The sequence below is a fragment of the Volvox carteri genome (genome assembly GCF_000143455.1).
Source record: "Volvox carteri f. nagariensis unplaced genomic scaffold VOLCAscaffold_27, whole genome shotgun sequence".
NCBI lineage: Eukaryota > Viridiplantae > Chlorophyta > Chlorophyceae > Chlamydomonadales > Volvocaceae > Volvox > Volvox carteri.
Genome location: NW_003307570.1, coordinates 959,926 through 971,681, shown reverse-complemented (window position 1 = coordinate 971,681; position 11,756 = coordinate 959,926). Strand labels below are relative to the sequence as shown.

Sequence of the window (11,756 nt, the reverse complement as noted above, 5' to 3'; positions counted from 1 at the left end):
CATTCCCCTCCCCTTTATTCCACTCCCCTTCATTCCCCTCCCCTTCATTCCCCTCCCCCCTTTCCCCTTCCCTTCATTCCCCTCCCCCCTTTCCCCTTCCCTTCATTCCCCTCCCCTTTATTCCCTCCCCTTCATTCCCCTCCCCCCTTTCCCCTCCCCTTCATTCCCCTCCCCTTCTCTTTCCCCTCCCCTTCATTCCCCTCCCCCCTTTCCCCTCCCCTTCATTCCCCTTCCCTTCATTCCCCTTCCCTTCATTCCCCTTCCCTTCATTCCCCTTCCCTTCATTCCCCTCCCCCCTTTCCCCTCCCCTTCATTCCCTTCCCCCCTGCCAGGTACGGAGCCCAAGCTCAAGTACTACCTGGAGGTACCTGGTCAGTCTCCTTCCCACACGGGCCCGTTGGCTGCCCGCATTGTGGCGGCCATTGGGGAGGAGCTGGTGGGGGCCGGTAGACACGGACTCACACGGCCAGGACATAGCTGACAGAGTGTGAGTGTGTGTGTAGGCATGTGTGTATTGATCCCCGGGATGCGGGCCGGGGCCAAGACAAGGACAAGAGTGAACTTGCATTGTTTGCTCCCTGGTAGACGCAGGCGACGTGCTGCATCGGCCTGGAGGGGACCATCGGGATATGTAGGGGGCTTGATATTGGGCTTGGGGGTTAATTTGGGGGGTTGTAGATAGCGACTGACTGGCGGGGTGGGGGAGGAGGTTGAGAGAGAGCATGCAAGCGGCCGGGCAGGCGGCCGCTCGGGGTGAGGGCTTGGGCTGTGGGCTGAGGGCTTTTGGTGTTTGGGGGAGAGTAGCTAAGAGGGACCAGAATGGGGTTGCGGATCGGGGGGTGTTGCGGGGTCGGCATTGCGCAGGCAGGGACACAGGCGGTCTGGGGCGCTTGCACATGTTGAGGGTGGTTTGGACGGTGGTGTGGAGGAAGGGGGCGAGCTTCGGAAACGGCTTTGTTTTGGAGACAGCTTGAACAGCAGCCTGGCTGCCCTTGCAGATATCCGGTAGGGGGGGGGAGAGGAGGGGGGAAGGGAGAGTGAGGTGGGACGGGGGCAGAAGGCTACGGGGCCCCGCAGGGGAGTTTGTGCGTGTATTCTTGTATGCGCCACGTGTGTGGCTATGTGTTGTGGGTGTTTGTACCGTCGGTCGGTTTCTTTGTCTTGGTGGGGGTTAAGGGACGTGGCACGGGTGTCCCCAACTACTACCCGCCCTTGCTGGCTAGCTAGTCAGCTGGCCAGCGGGCTGGCTGGCAAGCCAGGTACCAAGGACTTCCGTGCCCTAATCCCTGGCCTTAATCCGCACTGGAAATGCACCCTAAGAAAACGATATAGCTATTGGGTTCCTACAGCTACCATCAACCATATTGTTCCAAGTTTCCAAGTCCAACAAGCATAGCAATCGAATAGCCGTTTTGTTTGGTACAGTTCTTATCTTGTTGTGTTATTAAGTCAGGGTTCGTCGCTGTGTGTTTGGGACGTGTTTTCCACTGTTCTCCACTGTCCAAGGGAGTGAAGGGGACGCATTGGTGGGCTAAGCGTGTACCATTTTGCACAGGTGTTGTCTGCAATGTGTTTCCAGCAAATACGACTTGTTTCACTTTGCATTTTGGCCCTTGACAGACATGACTCGAGGTTTGAAGCCTTTCAATGCTATGCTCCTTGTAACGCGTTGCCACAAAGCAATATCTTATGTGTTACACCTTGAGTTGCATGACTCTGCAAAGGTGTAATGGGCCCATACGAGCCGGAGACCCAAGGGCCATCCAAAGGCTGTCCGATGCAAACAAGCTTGCAGGGCATCTAAATCGGACTAACATTGTGCCATTGTGCTGCAGGGGAGCCGTCGTTCCTGCCTATCTTGGGAAGGCCCATTCCCTGATTTTCCCCAAAACGACGGAGGTTGCCAGGTGTCAGATAGCAGGCATTTTGTTACTTCCCACAACAAAATCCGCGGTGTTTTTCAAAATTCAGTGTATGAAACAGCAAGCTTATCCTACAGCGCAGCCCTCTTTATGTCTCTCGTGCTCTTTGTACCTACAACGCTAGTCAAGTGATACAATGTGGTGGAGAGCGCAGTGGGCATTACTTCAATTAAGTTGGTCGAGTCCAATCAGGGGTGCGACAGTCTCTGCGCATCAGTCCGTCCTCTCCGCAGCGTTCGTCAAAATTGACGACAGCTGGCTTCCGCAAATCGTGTCGTACATCGATTCAAGTGTTCAGTTCTTCTTTGTCGCAAAGTACTCCTTCTCTTCAGCGTTTGCTGTTTGCTGAGTCTAGTGGTTCATGAGCCACCTGGCTCGTCGGGCCTGACGAGCTCAAGAGCTTATAACAAGCAAACGATCAACCATTCCTCAGCGGCCTTGCAGCCGCAAGTTCGATATTGGATAATCCATTTCCGTTATCCTGAGAAACATGTAACGCTATAAGTTTGTTCCCGTCATAACACCTATATTTTTGACAGCATGGATCATGAGGGGCGGGCTGCCGACTTACTCGAACGCATTGAGCTGTGTGGGTAGGTCTTCCAATGAGCGCGGTTATTACGGAAAAAAGTACCCTCTCTTCTCTTTCCGGGCGCCGTTAAGTCCATCGGCCTCGGCGTAAGGCGGGAGGAAAAGTGATGACTTGCAGAATTTCATTTTGATGCTGCAGCGAAGTGATGCTGCTAGCATAAAGGCCTGCATGACATTTAGAGACTTCGTAGCTTTGTGCCCGGCCGCAGGGGTTGTGCATAGGAATGGGTTTAATTCTCCTCGTGTTGCATGCTTTGCTGTTGCAGGTTGCAAACTGGGGTGAATCCCTTTGATCTTTACGGCAAAGATGTCCGTGAGGTGTTTCGCAAGATGTGTGCTGCCTTGGCCGACGCGCTTGAGTTCGCATTGACTCAGCTAGAGCTATGTAAGTATGGGAGAAACGTAGTTCTTTTACAATCATGGTATGCGCATGACACCGCTGCCATACGCGCTCCGTGGTGACGCGGCACGCAGGCGACCCGGCAAAGCTCAAGGCAGCAGCGCAGGCGATCCGTGCAGCAACTGCTACACAGCGCGATGCGCAGATGAACCGCCTTGATAATGCTCTTCTTGGTCTCCTTCAAGCGATTGATGGTGAGCATGCGCGCAGTGCTGCGACGGGTAGGGAGTGCTCCAGGTTCGGCAACGCATCAAACGGCGGATAGCAGCCTTCCTCTCTTTTTCAAAGCCACGATGCTCACATCTCCAAGTGGCCCTGTGGATGTGGGCAGCTTCCCTGTGGTAGGGAGCGCTCCAGGTTCGGAAACGCGTCAAAGCCTTAGCACCCCAGCTCTCGTCAACTGCCTGGCACTTACCTTACCATTGCAAGTCGACACCTGCGCTACGCCAGCAACGTCTCGTTCTATGTATACTCCCCTAAAATCAATTTGTGCACCTTGCAACTCGTCCTCACTGCTCGCTTATTCGTCCGTAGCGACGACAAAAGCAAAGGAGCGCGTAGAGGTCCTGGAGCAGCTGGTAGCCTGCCTCCAGGCCGCCAGGCTGTTGGCATCTCGCGGGAAAGAAACCCCGGGGGGCCCGGAGCCTACACAGGAACAGCAAGAACTGCAACAACAACAGCAGCCGCCGCAGCAGCAACAACAGGACGGTCACAGGGCTGCACAAGCAATTGGCAGCGGTGCGGCGGCAGTGGCGGGACAGGCGGTACATGCTGCTGGCAAGGAGCTCCAGGCGCAAGCGGCGGATGTGTCAAGGGCCCTGCGGCTGGCTGCAGAAGCACTGCAGGTGAGGAGGAGCCGTCGGTACGAGGTGATGTCGAAGCGCTCCAGAAGTCGATGCATTTTCCTTTTTGGTGACAGCTAAAGGAAGGCAGCTCCGCCATGCACCCTGCTTTTGCGTTCTGGGGCAGCAGAGGGCACAGGTGATGTCCGTGATGGCAACACCACTGAACCCTGTCTGCGACACACCACATGTACTTCAGCGCTTATCTGCTTTGAAACCTGCTTTATGAAGGCCCCCTTACAAACAATCGGCCAGGATCACCCCGGTGGCGTCCTATTCACCAGCACTTGGAATTAATATGTCCTCGCTGCGCCGTGCCCTTGTGTGTCCGTGTCCGCCCTTGTGAGCCCCCTCAGGTCCCAGTGGCGGTTGGTCAGGACGGCGGCTCCCGCAGCGCCCTGCCCCTGCTGCAGCAGCTGGTGCCCCGGGTGGAGAACGCACTGCGACAGCTAGGGCCGTCCTTCCTGGAGCCGATATGCAGACGGGAGAACCTGACAGCGGAGGAGGTGGGTGTGAGCATGCGTGCGGGTGTGCGTGTACACATATCAATGTGTGGGTGTGTTTCACATATAATTAACGCACTTCTTGTGCCGTGTGGTATGGCTGCGTTATTGTGGCCGTGGACGTGGCATATGCGTTGGTTTGGAAGGAAGTGCCTCAACGACCATGTTGCCTGCATGCGATGGAGGTGTTGATGGTGTGCAGGGATGATAACCCAGATCATGGCACCTGCTTCTGTGGTTGGTATCCATTGTAGTGTTGCTGCTGCCGTTAATTTGTTGTATGGCCATCGGCTGCGTACGTCGCCGCCCTTTTCCTTTCCCCTGTCTGTGCAGCTAGCCGTGCTGGCAGATATGAACTCCGCACTTCGGGACGAATACGGAATGCGCCGTGCAGTGCTGTTGGAGCGAGCCAAGGTGACCCTGCAGGTGAGAGGAGAGATGGTGGGCCGGCTGTCGGAGCGAGTGTTTGCGTGTGTGTATGGAAGGAGGGTGTTAACAGAACACATCTTTTAGTTCTTTCTTTCATGCACGTGACTTCTTCCTCCCTTCCTCCCACCAAGGCGTTGGTAGATGCCGTAATTCATGCATGTAATTGCCCTCGACGTTGGGTGATTGTGATTACGGCTAAAAATTTCTAGAACAGCCATGCTGCGTTGGTTGCACTTGAATATCTTGGATAGAACGCCCTGGTCCTACAAACAGAGGAAAATGGATCGAGTGGAGGGAAACCACTACGGCACTTCATGTTTTCATTACAGACGGGATGCTTCGGGGGTTGCCCTGAAAGAAAGACTGCCGTACGGGCATGCAGCGCACTTCACCTTTTATCTTTCCTCGGCTCCTGACCCCGGACACCTCCCTTCCTCAGCCCCATGTCCTCTCCCTGTGTCGCACCAGCTTACCCCTCGCAGTGCGTGTTACCGCGCGTATGTCCGCCTCGCATCGACCCCTTCCCTATTTTCCACGTTACGTGTGCTGTGCTTGAAATGAAATGGAATGAAGCCGCCCTCCAGCTGATTCCCCTGTTTCCCTGCATGGGTGGATGGCTGTACAGGCGTTTGAGTGGTCCCCCCGGCTGGCTGAGAAGGGCATCGCGGAGGACGCCATCAAGGTAGCGACAGCGGCCAAGAAGGCAATGGCTGTGCAGCCGCAGGTATGGGGCGAGACAGCTTGTAGAGGCATCGGCTTCGGCGGTGCCCGAGGAGGAAGAAGAGGAGGGAGGGGGAAGCTTGGCGCTGGCCATGGCCAAGGAAGGGGTGCAGCACGTGGGGCATCGTCATGCACGTGGGCATTGAGTAGGGATTGAGTGGGATCGATGGTCCTCACGGCAATGCTTGCCCATGGTGCCGATCGTGATCGTCTTGTTTGCTTGCTTGCGTCCCTGGCTGCGTCGACGTTCCACAGCGGAACGGGATGTTGCATTACTCCCCCCCCAGCAGCTCCTTCCCGCTGTGGTCCTCTATTGACTCAGCTGGGGCTTATGCCGCACCCTCTGTCGCGTGTCCTTCATCAGCCGCTGCACCACACGGCTCCAAAAAGGCCACCATATGGCGAGGGCTTTTACCTGTTTTTACTCCCGGCATCTCATGGGATTGCTGCCTTAAAAGTCCCGAAAGCTGCCTTCCCTCGCGGGTAGGAGTAAACCTGTGCACTTCCCTCTATTCCCTCAGCCTACAAAGCGGTCCACCCTATCCGGCAGTCCTTGCTACCTTTCTCCGAAGTGGGTCCCCTCTATACCGGACGTCGGCAGTTTCTTTCTGCCTTTGCTGCTGGATGGGCTCTTTACTTCCTTTTTGCCTTATCCTTGTGTTGAACGGACCAAGGTTGCCTTGGACGACGTGTGGTTGCTGCGGCCAGCCGACGTGGTGGCCCTCACCTCAGCGCCCACCTCCACACTGACCGCTAAATTGGATGCCGCCGCGGAAGTACTGGGGTACAACCCGGCTGAGGATCTGGGCGTGGCGGAGGCGGGGCCCAGCTCGTCGTCGGGCCGCAAGCGGGCCGCACCCCTGGGTACTGGCATCAAGAGCATCATCATTGGAAAGGTGCCGGACCGAGGCGGCAGGCCCGAGGGGCGGTCCAGGGAGGCGCACATGCCAGATTTCCGGCCTAGGTCTGCAGGGTCCGGTGGGGGCGGCGGTGGTGATTATGGTTATGGTGCTGGGCGTGGCGGCGGTGCTGGTGGTGGTGGAGGCGGTGGTGGAGGTGGTGGCGGTCACCAGCGTCACCAGCAACAAGGTGGCAGTGGAGGGGGAGGGGGAGGGGGAGTGTCGCGGCCGCAGAGCGCGCGGGGCGGTGGTGGTGGTGGCGGAGGTTACGGTGGCGGAGGTTACGGTGGCGGAGGAGGAAGGGGACGAGGGGGGCATCATGCTATGGCGGTTGATCAGGCAGTGGGTGTGGAGCGGGTGCAGGGCGGATGGCAGGGGTCTGGCGGCAGTGGGCGTGGAGATTTTGGAGGCCGGCGGGGAGGAGGGAGTGGAGGCTGGGGGAGAGGACGCGGTGGTGGTCGCGGCGGGTAAATAAGAAAAAGGGGCAGAGGAGGTGAGAAATAATGACGAGGTTACTTCACCTTATCCGAGGTGTTGATGCAGGTGTTTTGTTGCGAGTTGTTGTAGCATTTTTTTGTAGGTTGTCGCATGATTCGTAGTTGTACATATCCTGCTATTTTTTTGTGCTAAAAGCCTTGCATGAGGTGCTGGGTCTCATACAGGAGAATTTGAAGAAGTTTTATGTCAAGTAGTAATTCGGTTGAGGGGCCGCAATGCCTCACGGCTTCGGAACGTGACATCATAAACCGCTGGCAATTTCACTCCCTTAAAAGCAGCGTACCTTGACATGCTTTTTCGGAAATCGCGAAAGCAATTTCTTGTAAGATATATAACTTTTTAATTTCGGATGTGCAGCTTCTAGGTATAGAACACATTTCGGAGAGAATCGCAAGCGCTTTAAGCAGTACGCAAGTCTCTTGTGTAAACAGGTAATGCTTGGCCTTAAAAGGCCCACAGTCCTGCGCGGTTATTGCGGGCTTGACTGAACAAGTACAAGTGAAACAGATTGAGGAACGATGACGAGAACTGCTGTCAAGCTCCTTTGTGGCGCGGCGCTGCTCGTTGTGCTGGCTGCAGACCTCACAAAGGCGTCCCAAAGCGACCCTGTACAGGTACGCAGCCACTTTCAGACAGATCGCGTCTGCGGGCACAAACAGGGACAGGTCTGACCCTTGGGTCGCTGCGTGGAAAGCTGTTGCCTTGGTCAGCCAACGATGTAAATATTTTTTTCGAGTGAATCGTAAAATGGTGTGTTGCCTTTGAGGAATTCACAGCCATGCGAGGCAGAGGGCTGTTTCGTAGGAGCTGATCTTCCCTCTGCTATGACGTTGATTTCTTTCTGTGGACTTTGTGCTGGATAGATGCCCGGCTGCTACTGAAGAGCAATAATGTTCATCTTGAGAACGCGTTCATTTCTCAGTCCTCCTCCTTTCCACAATGAACTGTGTAACGTGTGCAAGCAAGCACTGTTTGTATAGGTGCATAGATTCCCTGCAGGTCACTAACCGTCGTAATTCGTTGGGCGCGCTATCCAAACAAATCGCAATGGAGCCTGTTGGGCCCTGCTCCCGCATGTGCTGATGTCTCTCCTCTTCGCCCTCCGCTTCGCCAGTCGCACGTCTCCGCTTATCGAATCTGGTTGTAGCTGTCCCCTGCTGTGACTAATTCACCCTAAGCTCTCTGCCCGAAAGCACGTCCATCCTGATCCTTTTTGCTGCTGCTGTCTCGGTGCGGCTTCTCAACGCATAACAGTACTGCGTACAGCTGCAACCCCTAGTGGCTGTTGCTGTTGCTGCTCTGCTGCTGTTGCTGCTGTTACTGCTGTTACTGTTACTGCTGCTGCTGGACGTATGTGTGTATGTGATGTTTGTATGTGTGTATTGATTTTGGCCGCTGCGCTGCGTTTTTCCAGAGCGTGAATCCCGACCACCCCGAGGAGCTCCAGCTCAAGACGCCCGCGGTGCAGGTGGAGGGGGTGGAGGGCCACCATGACTCCTCAGCTCTGCACGACACCGCCCTGGACCCCAGCACCGCGCACCCGGGCTGGGGCGCACGGATCAAGGACGCGGTGGGGACCGTATTCCGGGGAACAAAGAAGGTTAGCCGGCCGGCTGGCCTGACAGGGAAGCGGAAGAGATGCTGGGGCTGGAAATTGTAGCAGTGGGAATTTGCATCCGTGCATCCGTGCATTAGAAGATCTTTGGAACGCTGGACCGTTGTGCCGGTCAGGTCGCGTCTGGACGGCCGTGTCCGTGCGTATGCTTTGTGGGCGCCGTGGTGTGGATGTGGTTGTGTAGTTGTGTGGGTTGCATTGAGCCTTGGGGGGTAAGAAATGCTTTATCAGACTAGAGCCAGGTGCCAGTCCCCTCCCTCCCGACAGTCAGACCCCAACATGGGGGCGGGCGGGAACTTGTGTGGTCTGGAGCTTGGGGGTTCATGTCAATGTCAATGTGTGGCCTCCCACCGCCTAGCCACCGCTGATCCGGTCGATATAGTGCGCAGCGGGTCGTCGTACGCGTCGGCTACCTGGCGCCCACTGGGGCCCCACGGCGCCGCCGCCACCGGGGATGTCGGCCACGGGCGCCGGCACAGCCCGGGGCGCCGGCACAACCGCACTGGGGCTGCCGACGCTGTCCTGTCGAGGGTTGAGATCAAAGAGGATGGGGGAGGTGGGGACATTCCACGGGCCACACACATTTGCGAGCGCCACTCGCACTCTCCTACTTGCGCATGCTGCCAAGTCCTAAAGTTCGAAGTATCACACAGTCGCGTGCGCTTCCGTTTAGCTGACGTAAGAGGCGCAGTGCAACATGCACTTGCTGGCACCCGCGTGGGATTCCGACACCTTGCCTGTCTTCCCTTTGGGCCGTCAAACCGTTGGTCCATCTCCAGCAGCTGTTTTCCTCACGTGCTCCCCCCGTGCTACCCCGTCAGGCTGCAGACGACGCCGCAGACCCCGCCGTGGCCGAAGACGGCTGCGCCACAAGCCACGACCTGGAGTGCGCCAAGAATGCCGCGGCGGAAGCTGCAGAGCGGCTGCGTGATGCCGGCTCCGAAGCCGCGACCAGCGCCCAGCAGTCCGCTCAACATGGCATGGAGCAGGCCCGCGAAGTCGTTAAGGGGGGTGCTGAGCGCGTGTTGCAAGCCTCTCAGGACGCGGGCGATGCCGCGCGCAGTGCTGCCGAGGAAGCGAGAGCCGCCGCCCGGGACGCGGGTACGGCGGCGACGGAGGGGGCTGAAAGCGCCGCGCAGAGGGTTACGAACGCAATGACCGGTGCGCTTGAAGGCACGGTGGGCGGCGTGAAGAACGCGGCGGGGGCGGCGGCGGAGAAGGGCCAGCAGGCCGCTGGAGCCGTCAAGGATGCGGCGGCGGGTGCGGTTGGCAGTGTAAAGAACGCGGCGGGGGCGGCGGCGGAGAAGAGCCAGCAGGCGGCTGGGGCAGTCAAGGATGCAGCGGCGGGTGCGGTTGGCAGTGTAAAGAACGCGGCGGGGGCGGCGGCGGAGAAGGGCCAGCAGGCCGCTGGAGCCGTCAAGGATGCGGCGGCGGGTGCGGTTGGCAATGTAAAGAACGCGGCGGGGGCGGCGGCGGAGAAGGGCCAAGAGGCGGCTGGAGCCGTCAAAGGATGCGGCGGCGGGTGCGGTCAGCGGCGCCAAGAGCGGTGTGGAGGCGGCTGCAGCGAAGGGCCATCACGCGGCGGACGTTACGACAGAAAAGGCGGCGGGCGCGGCCCGCGGCTTAATGAGCTCGGCGACGACTGCAGCTGAGGAGGTCCAGGAGGCCTCGCAGGCGGCGAAGGAGGGGGCGTCTCATGTGCTGCGCACAGCTCACGCTGTGACCCGCGGGTCGGCAGATGCGGTGTCGGACAAGGCCAGCTCCATCGCCGACGCGGTGAGGCCTCGGACGTGAGGCCTCGGACGTTATGTAACATAGCTGATAGGACGTCTTGATTGAATCGGATTTTTGTTCTGACGTCTTATCAATGACGTCTTACTGAAGGAAAGGGCGTTTGGAAAGGCCGTCTGTTCTCTATTAAAAGGCGGGTGCACTACCCAGCTGAGTGCTGACGTCCGTAGCCGTGCAGCTATTGGGGCAGCTCAGCGCAGCGCCGGCCGTGTTGCGCCGCTCTGCTCGGACCTCGCCGGCAGACACACGTGCAAAGCGGCTTCACCCTGGTCTCGGTGCTTCCGCTTCTCTGTATGTATGTATGTTCGGCTTTGCGCGTGACTTTTCTAAGTATAGCGGCTTGACGGCACGACATGCACGATATGTACGCAAGGGAAAGAGAGGGCGCAGATATGGAAGGCAGGGGGGCGTTCCTCCTCGTTCCAGACCTGGACTCAACGCCATCCATGACTCCGTGGCCTTGAGGGCAGTGAGGGCCCTCCCGGACATGTTCCGTGGACGTGGACACTGGTCGCACTGGTGACCCTCGGATCGCGGGGCTTAGGCCGTTGCCGCTGCGGATTGTAATTATAGCACACTTGCAGTCTGTTTTATAAGTATTTAGAGCTCTAAACCCAGGATCCTCGCCGCGCGCACGTGCGCTGTGGCGCAGGTCAAATCGAGCATGCAAAGCATGGCAGAGCATGTTCACGACGCCGCTGCGGCGGCGGCGGAGCGAGCCCGGGCCACCTTTGGCAAAGCACACGGCGCTGGGCAGGAAGAGGCGGTTGAGGCGGCGGATCGGGCGGAGGCGGCCGCGCGCGACGCGGGACAGACTCTGGCGGCGGAGGCTTCACTCGCCGCCGCAGGTACGTTCTTGACATGGTAGGACTCGTGGGGGAAAGGGGGGGAACGTGGTGGGTGCCGCGGGAGTTGGGGGGCCCGGCCCAGTTCTGGTTTCGTGACCCCTCGGGGCTAATGGCTTGCGGCTTGCGGGGAGACGAGGTGGAGGCGGCTGAAAGCCAGGAATCGTCGCTCGATTGAGCTCTGCTGAAGGATAAGGCGGCACTTGCAGCCGGCCAGCAGACCGCTGATTTTTTCCCTCTCTCACGCTCGCTGTTTAGCTGTCATTGGCCACTTATTGTTGGGCCAGTAGCGGACCCCGAGTAACCGAAATCTCCAAGAGTGCCTCCCTAGCCCGGGCTAGCCAGTATTCCTCCTCGCCTCGCCTCCCTAGCTCCGAAACCGGGAGGGACCTGAAATAAGACCGCACGAATCGCACAACTCGCCTTCGCACTACCCGCCGCGGGTGCTGTACTCGGCCCATGCGCGTCCCAACCAACGCACGCGCATTGCCCCGGCCGCGTCCCCGAGAGCAGATCTGCGGGCAGCCACTCGCGACGCCTACGCACAGGCAGAGGAGGCGATGGAGGCGGCCCGCCACAAGGTCGCGTCGGCCAGCAGCAAAAGCGAGTTATGAGGCCCCAAGGACTTACCGCTAAGGCCGACAGCGGTTGCTGCCGCCCTCGCAGTCCCAACGATGTCATCGAGGCGCCCTGGCCTGCTG

At 58.5% G+C, this 11,756-nt stretch overlaps 1 protein-coding gene across 1 annotated transcript in view; it reads left to right on the top strand.

Annotated features, from left to right (window-relative positions):
- The window catches only part of VOLCADRAFT_92695 (uncharacterized protein), a gene marked incomplete at both ends in the record, with an annotated part of 19,617 nt that extends 7,948 nt beyond the window's left edge, over positions 1-11,669 (top strand). Inside the window, 16 exons of the mRNA XM_002952070.1 lie at positions 333-371; positions 2,780-2,898; positions 2,988-3,107; positions 3,448-3,758; positions 4,112-4,261; positions 4,592-4,684; positions 5,313-5,411; positions 6,082-6,303; positions 6,380-6,773; positions 7,384-7,418; positions 8,219-8,404; positions 8,802-8,975; positions 9,241-9,941; positions 10,158-10,209; positions 10,863-11,058; positions 11,566-11,669. Of these exons, the coding sequence (XP_002952116.1) occupies positions 333-371; positions 2,780-2,898; positions 2,988-3,107; positions 3,448-3,758; positions 4,112-4,261; positions 4,592-4,684; positions 5,313-5,411; positions 6,082-6,303; positions 6,380-6,773; positions 7,384-7,418; positions 8,219-8,404; positions 8,802-8,975; positions 9,241-9,941; positions 10,158-10,209; positions 10,863-11,058; positions 11,566-11,669 (2,995 nt within the window). The remainder of the gene's footprint in view (positions 1-332; positions 372-2,779; positions 2,899-2,987; positions 3,108-3,447; positions 3,759-4,111; positions 4,262-4,591; positions 4,685-5,312; positions 5,412-6,081; positions 6,304-6,379; positions 6,774-7,383; positions 7,419-8,218; positions 8,405-8,801; positions 8,976-9,240; positions 9,942-10,157; positions 10,210-10,862; positions 11,059-11,565) is intronic.
- Positions 11,670-11,756: the final 87 nt, after the last annotated feature.